This window comes from Pieris napi, chromosome 10 (genome assembly GCF_905475465.1).
Source record: "Pieris napi chromosome 10, ilPieNapi1.2, whole genome shotgun sequence".
Classification (NCBI taxonomy): domain Eukaryota; kingdom Metazoa; phylum Arthropoda; class Insecta; order Lepidoptera; family Pieridae; genus Pieris; species Pieris napi.
Window position 1 is genome coordinate 9729942 of NC_062243.1, and position 17258 is coordinate 9747199.

Here is a 17258-nt window from a genome sequence, read left to right on the forward strand (position 1 = left end):
ATGTTCTTATATAATGAAAGTTTATTATAATAGTGGTGTTTATTATTAGAGGTGTTGTAATTAAGTTACTTTAATATATATCATAGGTACCTGAACAATAATTTTGTAATAAAATTGTGTCTTTCTTACTAAATTTTAGTCACTATAACATATTTGAACATTCTGTAAACAGTTTTAAAGAATCTATTTGTTTAACAAGTATTTGGAATCAATATATATAGTTAATGATTGTTGAGATATACAAAATATATTTTCCAACATTACATATACCTATTTTGTATGTATTTTTCGCTTAACCTCCTATGCTACTTAATAACTTCTATTGCCATTATAAATGTTAAATATTATTTAAACATAGCTATACATTGTATCTGACCTTTACTTATTTACAGTCTTGAATTTTGTACAAACAGCTTTCGTCTCTTAGACACACTAGTATTCTCTGTTTCACATATGCCAGGATTCTTACAACTATAGCTAGGTACCCATTCGATAAACAATTCCGTAAAAATATAGCATAGTCACAAAAATATTCTAGCCATTTATTTTGTCAAAAATATATATACTTATCCTCGATTTAAGCCACATGTCCTGAGGAAACACAGAATAAATTTATAATAATAATCAACATTATTTACTCTGTTAAACAATGATAACAATCAATAGATTCTCTATCTTTTCTATACACAAGTATGACCTTTCAACAATCTGCCATAAAACATATACCATTTCATTGTACAATAGTAGGGTAGTACTCTTATTCTATCATAGGTACAGTTACACTTCCATATGATGTTCTTGCTCACTTTTAATAATTATGACAACAAAAAACAAAACAACTTCAATTTTCATACACTTCTTGTAAATAAATCAAAACATTTTGAATATATTAATAATTTCTTAAATAAAATGGGAAGCAATTATTGTTAGAAATTATGGATTTTCACTATATTAGTGTATTATACAAATAGCTGATAAAATTGATAAGTGCACCAACAAAACATTCTTATTTGTCATAACGTAATGATAATATTACATTACTTTTATGAATACTTGTTGTCCATTGATGCCCAAAGTCTAATAAAATATAGGTATAAACTATGAATATAAGTGAAATTTGAAGCTAGAAAATTTGATTTATTTTTTTATGATGCTAGTGTGCTTTATGAAAACTATAGTACAACAATAATAATATTTATCATATTATGTGTATGTAATGTGACAAAAAAGCTTTTTAAACTACAGTAAAAGTTAATGACAAAGGAAAACAACAAAACAAGCAAATTCATAATAAATTAATATATGTGTATAACACCAGTAGCAAACCACTCTACACCAAAAACAACCCATATGTAGTAGTTAATTTCAAATAATATAATCTAATTTTTGCTACAATCACAGAGATTATTGTGAGCTTATTATTTACCATTGGATCAAACAGAGTGGCCTTGGGATTGGTGCCTTTGTCCCCACTGACTAGAAGGTCCCTGAGCTGAATTACCTTGTTGCATCCAAGATAGGAAATTGGGTGGAGCTGGCGGTGCAGAAGATGCTGGTCCAGCAAATGCACCTTGCTCTGATCCTCCAGAAGGTATGTTGTTGATGAGACCCCAACCAGCTGCTTGATTTAATGCAGCTGCTACTAATGCTTGGTTAACTGGTAAACCTCCCATGCTCAGAGGCATATTTCCACCTTGACCTTGCCCAGCACCACCAGCAACTGCAGATTGACCATGTTGGCCAGATATACCTAAAGCTTGCATATTAACCATATCCATGTTACGGCTACTCCAAGAATTGTTGTTTGATGCATTGTGATGACTCTCTTCATAGTTCCGACTTGGTAAGTTTCGTTGATTTGAACTACTTTTATTTTGCTTTGGTGAGGCATTTGATACATTCACAGATACTCCTTTTATAATATGATCTTGACCACACAAACTTTGTGCAACCTCAGGATCTAAAAATGTTATAAAACTGAAAGCACGAAATGGTTTTGGTATAAAAACATCAGTGACTTCTCCAAACTGTGAGAAGTATTCTCTAAGGTCATTTGCTGATAAGTCTTCAGTACAGCGTCCAACAAATACTTTACAAGGCATTGAGGTGATAGAGCCTTCTTTAGAATTTGGTATCCGAACATCACACCAGCGGCCATCAATCATATGTCTTTGAGCTAGAACTCTCATTTGTGATGTATAAGATGAAAAACGGATAAAAGCAAATCCTTTTGACATACCCGTTTTCGGATCTCTTTTTAACTGAGCCATTAATACCTCTCCAAATTTTTCAAAGTATTCTCTTACCGTCTGTTCTGTGGCTTTCCAAGGTAATCCTAAGACGATTAAATCAGAACATAAGTTGTCGTTTCGTTTATTTTTTAAGAGTGAAATCTCAGAGCTGTCACCAGATTTTCTTTTATTTTCTTTTGGAAAACTGCAAATGTATAAATGATTGCTCCATCCCTCTGGCGGAGGATATAGTCTGCCGTCTCTTAATCTTATACCTCTAAATGTTTTTGTATCAGGATGACGATATTTTAAACCGCAGCAACCTGGAAATTGCGCAGACACAGTTGTTAACATCAAAGTCCCATCATCTTCGACTGGAAGTTCTATGGGTTCTTCATTTTCATCTTCAGCTACGGGTAAGTACTCGAAGGACATTATTTCTTAATCATGAACAGAAATAAATAATATTGGATAAAAATAAACACAGATGGTACACTTATCACTAAAAATCTGTACAATTTCCTAATTTATACAAATATAAAATACGTCAGCTACGGGTTAGAAACCCATTGCAATTTGCTAGTTGTAACTTGAAAACATACTGCAATGATATACTCTTGATACAATTATATTATACGATATAATATTTTAATGCAGAGTTGTGGACCAAAACTTATAAATCGCACTATATCAATAGACAACTTTCTAAATTTGACAACATTCTTTTAAAGTTACCTTACTTCAGAATTACATAATAAATAAAAAAAATTTTTTAAATGGCAAGTATATTTTGGCAATATTTATATTTGCAATTTTTTTTACCAAAAAAATATAAATATTGCCACAAGTTGTATAATTGCAATTAGTAGAAAAGATATATGCGGTTTATTTTTTAAGGAAAGTTTCTGCGCTTTCGTGGATATTATTATATTACTTTACAATCTGTCCATCAGGCTGTAAATGTCCTAGATAACATAGATATTACTATCTATATTGGTTACTTGACAATTATTGTAAGTATACATATTTGGTTATTGACATTATATCTCTTAAGGCACCAAAATTCTCTGCTTTCTTCTTTCTTTCTTTTCCAATATTAATAATACATCATAGGTTTTTATGAAATTCCTTGCGGCTGGTAACTTCGCAACATAGCTTATATATAGCAAACTGCTCATCACCAATATAAATGTATTAAAATTTATACTCTGAGTCTTGTCTATGGATTAAGGGGTATATTTGTCAAAAGATTATCTCAAAACATTAAATTTAAATCGTTTGTTAAATCATTTGATTATCTTGATTTCGTGATTATAAATTGTGATTTTTTGTTTACAACACAAGAATATTAACATTATCATCTTTATTTGATAGAGTATAATTTTACCGTTGGCTCAGAAAGTTTTGGTTAATAATTACAACATAACCTTTACGATGTCAGTAGTAAGTTAAAAAATGTACTACGCTTTTGTTATTACCTTGATGTTTCGATTGATAAGTTAAACCTTACCATTTGTCTTTATTTTTTTAGAAATACTACTTACTTAAGTGATCTATATTATGGATGATGAAAGTAAAGATTATAGAAAAAACAAACCACAACAAAAACTTTATAGACCAGGTAGTGGTCCACTCAGAAGGTCTAGGTATGGTTTAGATGCTAAAATGGATTCATATGAAGTAGATGATTCTCAAAACCGCAAAACTCGTAGTCATTACGGCTCCGTTAATTCTGTAAATGGCGACACTGATTCGTTAAAAGAACCCATGGTGAATAATCGTTTTCGTAAACCCGAACAGCAAATTTACCAACCCAGATCAGCAGATTCGCATTTCGAGGACGATAGAAGGGTAAAAACATCTGGAAGTGGTGATTCTAGTCATTTTAATAGTAGACAATCAAACAGGCAAGATAACTATAGTGGTAGTAATACAGGGTCATTTTATAGAGGAGGTTCAAGAAAGGAAGGCCATACAAAAGATGGTGTTAATAGTGATATTAATTTCAATAGACAGTATAAACAAGATTCAGTGTCAAGGACAACATCACCAGCCAGAAGTGTTCATGGAATGAATTCTCTAGAGCGTAACCGTGACAGTAGAAGTATGGAAACTTGGGCAGGAAGAAACAAGTCTCATGCTGGTGGTAAACCTCCTTCAGGTCGAAGGAATTCTGCTGGGTTTACTTCTGAACCCAGACATAAACACATAGCTAACCTAGATAACATACCACCAAGATTCAGAAAAAAATATTTGGAACAATCTGGTTATCACAGTATTGAGAATATAGATCAATGTAATAAAGGTCAAAATGATATTTCACAATTAGGTCCTGGTCAGCCTCTTAATTCAAATTGGTCCCAAACATTACCATCTCGTGGAAGAGGTCGATTGAGGGATAATGAACATTTTGACAGGGATAAATATATTACTTCATACTTAAAGAATTATGATCTTCAAAATTCTAACAGATCTACACCCAGCAGTTCATATTCAAACTTATATGATGCCAATGATCTTGATATTAAAAATACAAATAAACTAAGTGGCTACAGTGATGTTGAAAATGACAGGAATGTACTTGAAACTGGTAAGTTTGTTGTTGTTTATGTGGCTCAAAAAAATTAAATTTCTAGTTGTAGTAGATTTATATGTGATAATTGTTAAAATAATCATATCAATACCATTATGTGCTGCTTTTCAGAGATGAATAATGGTGTTTCAAACTGTGCAAAAGAAGAAGAAAAACATGATGATAGTAAAAGTACAAGTGAACAATCAAAAGATACCTTCACTAGTCTTTCTGATATGATAAATTTGGTAAGACATTTCTTAAATGTTTTAATGAATATCGCAATAAAATTGTGCCAGTATATATATTTGTGTAAAGAAAACTTGAGCAGCACTTCATGGGTGTTGCTTATATACAGTCAAAACCGGTTATAACGACATTGATGGGACCGTATAGTTGCCGACGTTATATCCGATAGTCGTTATAAGCAATGTCATATATTATATATACACAAGTATAGTTATGTGTATGTACACTATCTACAAGTTATACTATCATAGTTATCTATCTAGAATAGGTAGGTATGGGTTATAATATGGTATGTTAATATGTAAACGAGTCAAAAAATATTTATTACGAAATAATTAGGTACAAAAGTAATCAATCATTTTGGTCTGTTTTTTTTTAGCCCAGTCTCAAATATATTGCATTTTACGTTTCATACATCTCAAGGTATGAGTATCACCAGTATCAAACTGTTCGTTAAAGGCAACAAATTTTTGCAAAATTGTTACAGCTTTAAGAGCCTCCGAAATCGTTGTTGGCTGAAACTGTTCGTTGGGAGAAAGTGCGTAGGTAATAATATGCCTAAATATTCATTCAATGCCTTTAAATAAGATTTAAAATCGTTTGTATTGTTTTGTTTTGCTGAGACAAGAAGCGGTTGGTCGTTATAGCCGATGAATATCGATAAAATTTCGTCGTTGTAAGCGATATGTCGCTGTATCCGGTGTTGTTATAAGCGGTTTGTTTACTGAATAGATAACTAGGGATTCGGACGGGACCATACAATCTGGTTGTAATAACCGATACGTCGTTGTAAACGATGTCGTTATAAACGGTTTTGACTGTACATACATTGTTTGAATAGAAATCATATAGTAACCTATAGACATAGAATGGAAAATCAATGCATTAGGCACAACCTTGATGTCCTGTAATTAGGAAAGCTGCCAACCCTTTGCAGTCGTACAATGCCATCAGTGTGAATGGTTCCACAGTCATCATTTAAATACACAACTTCATGGTTGAGAGCCGCTACTTCTCCTAAGTGTAAAAAATTAAAACACTACTTTGAAGTAGTTTTAAGTTGATTATTATGTAAAAAAATTGCAGGACTGGACTGAAGAAGTGGAGAAAAACATTAAACTGGATGAGATATCAGAAACAACAACTAGCTTTTCTTTAAGTGTAAAGCCTATGCAAGATGTAAGAACAGTAGAAGTAAAGGATGCAAAAAAGAAATCACGTCATAGAGACAGAAGGTAAAAGTCATCTAATATTTTTAATTACTCATTCCTCAACTGCTGCATATATTATATGTTTTTTTATTGCTAACAGAGCTGTAATTCTTTACTATTTAAATTAATTTTAGTTTGTTCATATTGATATGACTACTAGTATTTGGAGCATTACAATGTTTAGATATTAAATATATAAATTTATTTTCATATCTAAACTGAAAAATTTGCCCTATACATTATTTTAAATTTTACAGATAATTTAATCTATATTTTTGAGTAATAAATTCCTTGCTTAACGTAATAAGATTATTTAGTGTTCTTTATTAAGAATGTTATGTAGAATTTCATAAATAGATGACAACACAATTTTATTATTTGTCTAAAAATAAAATTTGTAGCTGAATGTTTTAGCTTTAGCTTATTATAATGAGAAAAAGACCTATTATAAGTTATTATATTATCGACATAGAAAATGAAAACATCATAAATTTTCCTTTTAGAAGTGGTAGCAGGGGTCAAAGAAATTCAGAAAAGAAAGATCGCAACAGGAAAGATAGTATTGTAAGCATACAAAATGATATTGAGTACACTCGCAAAGACAGTAATGCTAGTATACAATATGAAAATATGCCTGGACCGAAACACCGCGAAAGAAGAGACAGTCATCGAAGCAATAGATCCTCAAACATTGGCAATAGTCGAGATGATTTGGATAGATGGAGGTCACTACGCTCATACAGCCGGGAACATAGTACAGAACGGTAAGCCAAATATACGATCAGACATTTTTTGGCTTGTTATAAAAAATAATACTTCATTGGCCATATCCTGCAGTACCTGCAGTTTCATGAAGTAAATATTTTCAAAATGTTATTTATTTTAATGTACAGTGTATACTATATATAGCGACAATCAAGGGATTGCGCATAACATTACAAACTTTAAATGAAAAGAAGAAAAATCTGTATTAGAAAAAGAAAAAGTTTATTTCAGATTAGGGTTAGTATTTACATAAAAAAATCTTATTTGAACATTATGCTGCATCAGCAAATATGTTGTATTTTTTTACCTTTTTATTTATATTTTGCGTTATTGTCAGTTTCCGCACTTAGACGCTAAATAAGTCCGTTGTACGTAAACATCTACGTGATAAAGCACGTGCAAGCTATTGTAAACAAAATAACAGATTTCTTAGAAAGTTTGGTACGTATGATGCCGAAAGTCGAGTTTTTACGGGCTAGGATTATTGTCCTAGCTATGTACGTTTTTTGTCGTTTAAAGAACGTACATAGCTCCGCAGTTGTAACTATTTTCAGTAACTTAAAAGTACTTTTCATTATTTCATTGTCGTTATTGAGGGTGGGTGTAATGCTATGTAGACTGTATCATTGTATGGAAGAAACGTGGAGTGATTTCCACGCTTTAGGCGGTTTGTCGTTAAATCAAGGTTACATGGAGTTTACACTGTATAAATGAATTGGTCTAAACATGAGCTAATTATTTTTTTACAAAATTTTAAATTGAATCTTGTTAAAGTTTTTTTTTTGACGTGATAACGTCTTTAAAATCGTTTTAGTCGGGTGACATGTTCAGAAACTTGTGTCACACCAAAACCTCACGGGCGCGATCGCAGGTATAACGAGAGAGAGACCGACCGATCTCCCGTCTCATCTCGAGCGCTGCCAGTCATTCCGTGAATGTATATCATAGTCAAATAAGTAAACTTTCCATTTTACACCCGAAATTTATCATCAAAAGTGTGAATAAAACGATAGATGTAATTTAAAATTTGAAAAAATTTTTATCTTCATTAATTCCTTACTTCCCAAAAACTTATATCACCAATAAGACGTTATCACGTAAACATCTCGATCGTAAACCTACTTTACAAACAACCAATATTTTTTGAATTTATTGGAATTTATTATTAATTTTTAATATATCCTTTGAACCCCTTTTTGTATAATAGTTATTTGGTTTTCCAAAAATACTTTATAATGATTGGGTTCTAATTCATGAGTATAATTATTTCAGAAGAATCGTGTCACAATGTAACAGCAGGGATACTTCAGTGAATCGAGCTTTGAGTCCAAGAGACAATGACGGTTTTAGAGTTCCTACTATGGCCCCTAGATCAGGAAATTGGTCTTCTAACCAGGTGTGTTTCAACTTCGTTAAATGTGTATAAAATATTCTTTACTATGATTGTGTGTCTCACTACCTTAATTTTGGTAACATTGTACATTACTTTTAATCGATATTAATAAAAAATTATCGAATTTTTTAAATTTATTCCTTGCACGCTGTTGGTGTAAAAATTTTGGAAAATTGCACAGAGAAACCTAAAAATCTAATTTTTCTGTAATTGTAAACTAAACTTCAAGGCAACAAATGCTCCATATGTTGGTATGTAGCTACTAAAAAGGTGGACTAACTAAAATAATAATATTAAGCCGAAACCAATTTCGCGGAAATGGCGTTAATATGCATATATTTTTTTAGATCATAACATCCAGCTGTCAAGTTAATGTGGCAGTTGCTTTCTAATAAAATTACTGAAAAGCACTCAAAACCTTGATTTATGTAAATAATGTAAAACTTTCGCGTTTATATCCTTAATAACTATTTTTTTAAATAGATTTTGTCTCTTCTTTTAGAGAAGAACTAATAGAACATGTCATTCCTACTTAACACGTTTTTAAAATAATTATAGAAGCGGAACGAAGGCTGGAATAACCGTCCATCAAGCGTAGAAAGAAGACGCCAATCTCCAATGCCAAATGCCGAGCCGAGCGAAAATGTTGAATCGAATACGGGGGGCGGTCGAAAATCCCGAAAACGAGCTGGTCGTAGACGTGGACGTAATACGGAGAATGTGCAGCCGTCCCCACACCCGCCTGGGGCCGTACCAGCTCCAACTAATGTCAACTGGCGGGAGGAAATACTGGAAGCGAAGAAACATCAGGCATCTGACCGGTAAATTATATTTGTACAGGATATGCTATACTAAGATGATATTATATTGTAGTTCGTAAAATGGACCTTAATACGAAGCCATAAAGACTTAATATAATAATAAAACAATAAATAAAACGTGTAGGCGGAGGTGTCATGGTGTTTTTAATATAATGTGGTTGTATGTATAAAAATGATATTCTGAAGTACATTTAATAAAACAATTTTTAACCGGATTGAAGTTATGTATTTACAATTATTTTTTATAATTTTAAATTTAACCGACCCTCCATCTTTTAGTCGATACCAACTCCGGGGAAATAAATACAGATAATACAACTTATTGACATCCAACACCTTTTGTCTTCAGTCACCGTGACCACGCACGCTGTAAAGCACGCGAAACGTCGGTTAATTTTAAAATTATGAAAAATAATTGTAAATACATAACTTCAATCTGGTTAAAAATTGTTTTATTAAATGTGTAAAAGTTATGTCAGTAAAAGACAATACTATTCCGAAGTACATTTAGTACTTCAACCCAATGTTTTGAATATGTAATTGTGTACATATAATAATCTAAAGTTTAAATATCTATTAAGTTTCATATATTCAATGTTCATAATTCTCGTGTCTACTTTCAGTGTCTCCGAAAATTCTCATCAGCGTAACAGGCTCAACAGCGTTCTTTCGGATAAATCTTTGAACGAGGCGTCTTCTTCACAACCAGGAGTTCTGGTACTACCTCAGGCATCTTCTACCCAGCTGCACAAAGATCAAATGTACGTTTTTAGAATTTATTTTCATTTTTTAGTGAGCTGTAGAGAGACTGTATGAATAGAAAGTACAGTAGGCCCTCTTTAATCTGGAGAGGAAAAAACAAGAACCTTTTCGGATTATCAAGGCATCTGGATTATAGTATGCCATATTTATATGTTTTTTAAATCTATATATATATAATGAAAATGGTCTTCGTTTGAGGCTCAATCACGCCTAAACCACTGATCGTATCGACATGAAACTACCACCATTCGATGCGAAATTTTTCCTAGATGGTTTATGGCTATAAATTAATTATATATTATACTATAATAAATTCCAACGTTCCTTCATTTTTTTATTGCTGTTTTACTTTTATGAAAATTTATACATACGGACTTCACCGCGGAAACATTCGGGGAGGCTTCCTAGAACCTCTAAACGTCAACATCTGTTAAAAACTCGATTTTCGAAATATTTCATTTTTCTTAGCGGGAAGTTAAAAAGAAGAATAATAAAAATATGAAAAAAAATAAAATAATGAAACATAAAATTTATTTTAATTCGTCCAGCAAAGCGGGCGCGAAACGGCTAGTATATGTATATAATTATTGTGAAATTACGATTTGTTTGCGAACCAATATATTTCTTATTGGCGTAGCAAACCGTTTACTAGAATTTCATAGTATATATAAAAAATGGGTGTAGAATGTAGGTCTTGTTGTTTCGTAGGCGGGCAGCACCAAACGATATCCAGAAAACTCTATACGATCACCACAATCCATCCAAGCCTATTATTGTCCAAACGAGTTCTGCTAAACCCGATAGTAGAATGGAAAGAGGTAAGACATATTTTTATCTTATTTTCGCAAGCAAATAAAAGTGTCTGTTCATGTGTTGTTGCAAATCACAATGAAAGTGGAATTGGTTAATTGCATATAAAAAAGGTATACAAAAAGTATTTATACTATAATGGTAAAAAAATATAAATTAATTGTAATAAACAAATATTATGATTTAGACATTTTATTAGAGCGTTATTTGTGTATTTAAATCGACCTAGTAATTTGTAGTTTTGCATGACCATATAGAATGGTAGTAGTTTGCACTGTTATGATAAGATAGCTCACTATTTTTTGTACTATACATAGTTTGACGCAAATTTTAAGGTTGTTCGAATCTTCGAATGTAGAGTATGGCCTAGTGAGGTCTTCATGTAAATTTTGGATGTATCCCCGCGTATCCTTACTGTATTTTTAATTAGACGAAGCCAACTGACAGTAGCTAATGTCACTTTGTAAAATAATGTTGCCATATTTAAAGTAATAGTGATGCGTTCAGTTCTTGTTCAACCAGATGAATGAACAATGAGTGTGAATAGTTAATCATTTCAAACAATAAAAGAATATTATTTCTATTTCAAAATTGTATAAAAGTGCTCTGATATAAGTTAGGTACTAGTACTATGTAACTACAATCACTTTTTTGACGTCTTATTACAAAGCGCGGCGCGGCGACTAGTGCCATCACCGATCATTCATTCAGGGGTTTTTACTTTGTCACAACACTATTTTTATTTCATAAAAACTGACAACACCGTAAACGTCAGTTGACTTCGTCTAATTAAAAATACGACTATAGTATCTAACGGATATCGAGATTCGAGTCTTAGCGCTATGGTAGGGGAGCCCAAGAGGGGATTTCGGGATTTACTAAAGCGCGGCAGATTAATATATAGGGGGATACCTTGTACCCGGTTAAGTACCTCCACAAAATATGAGGCCCATATATAAGGCCGCCTGTGAAGGAGACAGGATCAGATTAGTAAAAAAAAATTGACCATCAGAAATTCCCGAGCGCGTCAGATTAAGGTAGGGTGAGTTAATTACATCCTAAAAAGTGTATATTCCACTAATCTGACAATTTGAGAGTGACGGAAAAAAAGGGGAGGGCAACAAAGTTGTAAAAAAAAAACGTCATCTCGACATTCTCGAGCGTAGCTAATTTTTTTTTTATTTTGAAGGAAATAATTTAAGAATAATGAAAAATATATAATCTGACGATTTCCGCAAGCCGAAATAACAAAAATTCGTCGATGAAGTTAAATGCGTGCAGCTGCGTGATGCCTACATTTCCTTAAACCGATCGGAATCTACTAAACGGCGTTCTAAATATTTCCCTCAAAATTACATTTCCTGTGAATTTGAACCGATTCGGACCGATAGATTTTGAGAAATTTTGAAAAATCTTAAAAAAATAAGTTTTTTTTTTGTTAAAGTGGTTTCTTTATCGATCAACTTCAAAAACTAATCCGTCTTTGAGCTTGAAAAACCACGTCGATCGCCACCAAGCTGGTCAAAAGCGGTTGATTAGTTCGAGAGATATCGTGAACGAAAGAAACCCGAAAAAGTGTTTTTCGGGATTACTCCGAAATTTGTAGTTCGATCAATTAAAATGTGAAATTACTTATGATGATGATAAAACTGCGTCGAATGCCGCCAACCGCGTGAAAATTGCTTAATCCATTTAAAAGTTATTGCGGTTTGAAAATTCCAAAAATAGTGTTCTATTAAACTTCTATCAGACTTTCGAGCTGGGAGAGCTCAAATGCATAGAAATATTATTTCTTTGAACTCAGCGAGCTCAAAATATCAATTTTAAGCGCCCAGGAATGGAATTAGCTGGAAGTTGCTGGGATGGCCCTTTAGGTGAACCGTTTTTCTAAAAAAAAATTGTCAGATCAGGTGAATCCCTCTAGATAATCGTCACATTATGAGACAGTACGTTTAGAACATAAAGATGAACCACATATATCTTAATCTGACGCGCTTGAGTTTTTCAAAATTGCGATTTTTTTTTGCAAATTATGAAAATGGCCGTGGGTTTGCGTCCCATCGAAATCGTCAGATTAGTGAATGAGAGCTTTTTTTTGGTGCACTTAACACTCCCTTAGAAAATTTGACGCGCTCGATAATTTTTTTTTTTTTTCATTTTCAACCCTTAAATACAACCACCCGCATCATGCAAACGATCAGATTAACATACGTACATTATTAAAAATACGTAGGGCATTGATGCTATCAATATCTGACGCGCTCGAGGATGTCCATGCAACAGTTTTTTTTTACATATTTAACAATCTATAGCCGCTTCCCCTACCGATGAAAAGGTATATATCATATAAAATTTTTTTCTTCTTATCTAAGCTTTGCATCCCAATAGGTCTCTACGACGCTCGAGTAAATCCCCATTTAGCATCGTGGGCTCCCCTACCACTATGTGTGATTACCGTATCTCAGTTATACGTAGCGCGTGTAAAGGACTTTGTTATAGGGGAGACACAGTTTTCGCTAAGTCACGACATTGTATATCACCCTAACTTCCGAGCCGATATAATTTTGCGTCAGACTGTTACCGACCTTCTATTTTATATGCTCAATTATTTCTATTAAAAGGCAACCAATAGTTATTGTACAGTAGTGTAAACATATGCTAAGGCCACATTACGTATATTTCCTGCTAGCACTTTTTTAAACTGCTATAAACTTTTTTTTAGACGGCTAAGATTGTAAGGCTATATATTGTTTTTGATCTTATTAAAATTTCACATTCTAAAGCCGTCTACTATTTGTATTTCATTATTTTTGTTCTCTTAGACGTCGCTCTGTTACTTAGCGCTTTATATTTTAAAAGCGGAAATTTGTTGCTTGTAATACTTTTATTGGCTAATTAACCGTAGCGGCTTAAGCTTCACGTAGATATCCGACAAATTCTGTAAACCGAGTGCATAGATTTGTCAGGTGTAAGGGAGAGTGGGACCCGAAGCGGGGCAACTTACGAGGGCGAAGCCGCAAGAGCTGCGAGACATGTCGCCCTGTTGCAGAAAGTGGACCGCGCCGATGCGATACTGAAGATGCATACTGTACGCGGCGCGCATGCCCTTGCCACTAATTGGCCGGATGTTACTGAGACTAGGTAATTTTTGATTATGTTTATAAAACAAATATCCTTTGACGTTGCGTAGAGATGTGGGGTCACTCTGCATCTTCTACCGCATTTACCATGAAGAGTGTTCAGAGGAGTTGTTCGGATTAATACCTGCAGCTGAATTTCATCATCGGACGTCAAGACAGAATACAAAATTCCACCCGTATCACCTCGACGTCCGCCGTTCCACAACTGAGCGTTTTTCAAGGCAGTTTTTGCCGCGCACCACCACTACGTGGAACCAGCTGCCCACTGAAGTATTTCCGAACCAATTCGACTTAGGGTCCTTCAAGAAAAGAGCGTACCAATTCTTAAAAGGCCGGCGAGCCCTCTGGCATTGTGAGTGTCCATGGGCGGCGGTATCACTTTACATCAGGTGAGCCTCCTGCCCGTTTGCCCCCCGTTCTATAAAAAAAAAAAATAAAAAAAAAACAATACGTTTTGCTAGATTAAATAAAAGTTATTTTTTCATACAGGAATTGACCCTTATGAACGTCAGTAAAAACAATAAATGCTTTTAAATTTAGATTTACTTCCAGTTCATAAAACAAGGGTGTAGAATGGACGAGAAGAAATGCCAGTTAATTCTCTATCACTCTTTTAAATCGCCAAGTTTTTAATGTTTTACAAAATATTTGTGAGGTGCTGCAACCATTACATCATGCTCGTCATCACATCTTAAAGCAATTAATTAGAATATTAACAATATAAATAATTTAGAAAAACAATCGTTTGACCCCTAAAGCAACAGTCACGTTTAAATAGGATCACGCACTTACATTACTCTGGTATCAATAATACATATTTAACAGTCAACCATTTTTTTGCGCAACAGCTAAATAATGTCAGGGCAATAATTGAAAAATATATTTTCTTTTAGATGTGTGATGCCTGCGTGAGAGTAATTTAAACTATTTTTGACAATTTTAAATGTATTTTTCCAGAATGTTCTTGCAAAATGCTCTCCAGAGGCTGCTCATGTCTGATCTAAAATTCTGTCAAGCGGATAACATAGAACAGCAATTTTGGAAAATTCTTTACTACCACTTCATTGAGACCCTAAGAAAGAGTATAAGTCAGGCAACACCAGAGGAAAAGGTGGAAATTGTAAAACTAATAAACGTTATTATCGACGAGGGCAACACCTTTTTTGAGAATCTCATTCAATTATTAGAAAAGACGTATAAATTTAATACTGAAGATTATTTAAATGACAATAATGCTATGCCTCCCAAAGGGTTAGGCTACGTTGGGTTAGCGATGGTCTCAGTCCAAAAATTGTACGTGTTTTTGGGTGATTTGGCGAGATATAAGGAACAAGTGAACGAAACTAATAACTATTCCAAGAGTAAGATATGGTATACGAAGGCTCAGCAAGTGAATCCGAAGAACGGGAGGCCCTACAACCAGCTGGCGATATTGGCTATATATGCTGTAAGTGTATTATATGTATTCTTCATTTTTGTTAAAACAATAATATACAAACAGTCCAGTTATACATTAAGGTCTTATTAAATTTATTCCCTTGTGGGATCATTGATTTTTACATATGACATATACAGGACTCCTAGGTAGTACTAGGAAAACATAGAAAAGCGCTTCTTGCCTTTCAAGAAAATGTATGAATAAAACAGACGTAGAATTGCGTTGCGGTTTAGATATGTAGGCAGTAGGTTTTCAGATAAAGTATTTACAAGTTTCATAAATTCACCGAAATATTGTATATTGGAATATGTATAAACATCAGTGGGCTTTGGGGAAGACGCTGGCTTGTTTCTTTTTTCAATTTTCCTTATAGACGATACCACTCTTCGATTTGGAGTCAAATCGATCAACTTTCACCCGAGCATCGAACCCGGAGCAATAAATCTAATTGCACTACTATTTCGTCACTTTCTGTCAAATGGTGTTAGGGAGCGTTAGGGCGTTACAATGTTACAATGCGGAGCGGGGATTGAATTACGCGTTATTGTTAATATTATTTTCGACTTTCCAATACTTTACACCACATAATGGTAAACTTTTAGGTAGGTCACGAAACGTTTTACTTTTGGGTACAGAAAAACGTTACGGCGCGTTACATGGGGGGGTGTCAATAATCTCCAATAATTGTGTGACGTATTACTTGAACGCTCCCTTAACGCTATGACAAAAAGAGACAAATGAGGACTTTAATTAAAAGATGCAACTATCTTTCTTTTTAGAAAGTTATTATTTTATCCTCACCTTTATATTTTCAGAGGCGAAAGCTCGACGCAGTTTACTATTACATGAGGAGCTTAATGTCTTCGAATCCTTTTCAATCAGCTCGCGAAAGTTTGCTTTCCCTGTTTGAGGAAAATAGGAAAAAGGTAATAATTTATTTATTTATTACGTATTTCACTATTTTATGATTATACCTTATATTTTTATTTCTGTTTAGTACGAAGCGGCAGAACGAAAGAGACGCGCTCAGTTCGAATGCAAAGGTTAGTCTACTTGATTGTCTAAGCTAATACAAATAATACACCACTCAAATGCATATATAAATATTATATAATCCTTATTTTAGAACTAGAATTTCCATTAAAATGCCGTATAATTGTGAATCCTGACGAAATATTATTTTCTGCTGGTTTTTCATATACTCACCCATGTCCCATATGTAGATCAGACTTCCTAAAAAAGAGATAGAGATTGTGGTTACTAATATTTCTTATCTGAGATTGAAGGGTGACCTGATAGGGCTTTCTAGTTCTTTTCTATGCACCAGCCTCTCACATAGTCAACATGTAAGCTATAGATAAAAAAAGGCATATTATTATTATTATAGATCAAAACAAATGCCGAAATATGTCTCTGTCCCATGTACAGATAAACTTCACGAGCTTATGCATCAATCTGGATGAAGACTGTTTCTATCTACAGTATAGAACCTATACTGTAAACTGTTAACAAGATTGTTGCATTATTACTTTTGTAATGTATTTTACAATGGTTACATTGTGTTAGATTCACTTGGGATTGATGTTTACGGTACTTATTAATATAAACACCGCTCTATTACATAGCGTGGTTAAAGTTAGTTGGTAACCATGGTTACCGTAACCTTTAGTCCACGTTTTATAGTAAGGCCGATTATATTTAGCATTAATAATTTGCCGTGTATAGGTAACGAAAGTGGAGGTGAGAGTAGTTCCGGTACGAGAAGAGAAGTATGGATCCGACCTGGAACTGCGCGTGCGCCGACGACGTATAGCACATCTATGCACGACTACGACGATATGACGCCAGTCGAGGTATTTTTTTATG

At 33.5% G+C, this 17258-nt stretch overlaps 2 protein-coding genes across 5 annotated transcripts in view; one reads left to right on the forward strand and one right to left on the reverse strand.

The window, feature by feature from the left end:
• Nucleotides 1-528: 528 nt before the first annotated feature.
• On the reverse strand, nucleotides 529-2832 carry LOC125053373 (TAR DNA-binding protein 43-like). The gene has a single exon (XM_047654716.1). The coding sequence runs from the start codon at nucleotides 2664-2666 to the stop codon at nucleotides 1434-1436; it is 1233 nt and encodes a 410-aa protein (XP_047510672.1). The 5' UTR covers nucleotides 2667-2832; the 3' UTR covers nucleotides 529-1433.
• Nucleotides 2833-3443: 611 nt separating this feature from the next.
• The window catches only part of LOC125052988, a 32225-nt gene continuing 18410 nt past the window's right edge, over nucleotides 3444-17258 (forward strand). Inside the window, exons 1-14 of one of the 4 annotated variants that reach the window (XM_047654121.1) lie at nucleotides 3444-3674; nucleotides 3763-4821; nucleotides 4936-5051; nucleotides 6139-6287; nucleotides 6767-7027; nucleotides 8301-8424; nucleotides 8980-9242; nucleotides 9866-10003; nucleotides 10713-10822; nucleotides 13772-13955; nucleotides 14912-15401; nucleotides 16208-16318; nucleotides 16390-16435; nucleotides 17118-17245. In XM_047654121.1, the coding sequence (XP_047510077.1) occupies nucleotides 3792-4821; nucleotides 4936-5051; nucleotides 6139-6287; nucleotides 6767-7027; nucleotides 8301-8424; nucleotides 8980-9242; nucleotides 9866-10003; nucleotides 10713-10822; nucleotides 13772-13955; nucleotides 14912-15401; nucleotides 16208-16318; nucleotides 16390-16435; nucleotides 17118-17245 (3150 nt within the window). In that variant the 5' untranslated portion in view covers nucleotides 3444-3674; nucleotides 3763-3791. The remainder of the gene's footprint in view (nucleotides 3675-3762; nucleotides 4822-4935; nucleotides 5052-6138; nucleotides 6288-6766; nucleotides 7028-8300; nucleotides 8425-8979; nucleotides 9243-9865; nucleotides 10004-10712; nucleotides 10823-13771; nucleotides 13956-14911; nucleotides 15402-16207; nucleotides 16319-16389; nucleotides 16436-17117; nucleotides 17246-17258) is intronic. The other 3 variants (XM_047654125.1, XM_047654124.1, XM_047654122.1) reach the window with 3 other exon arrangements.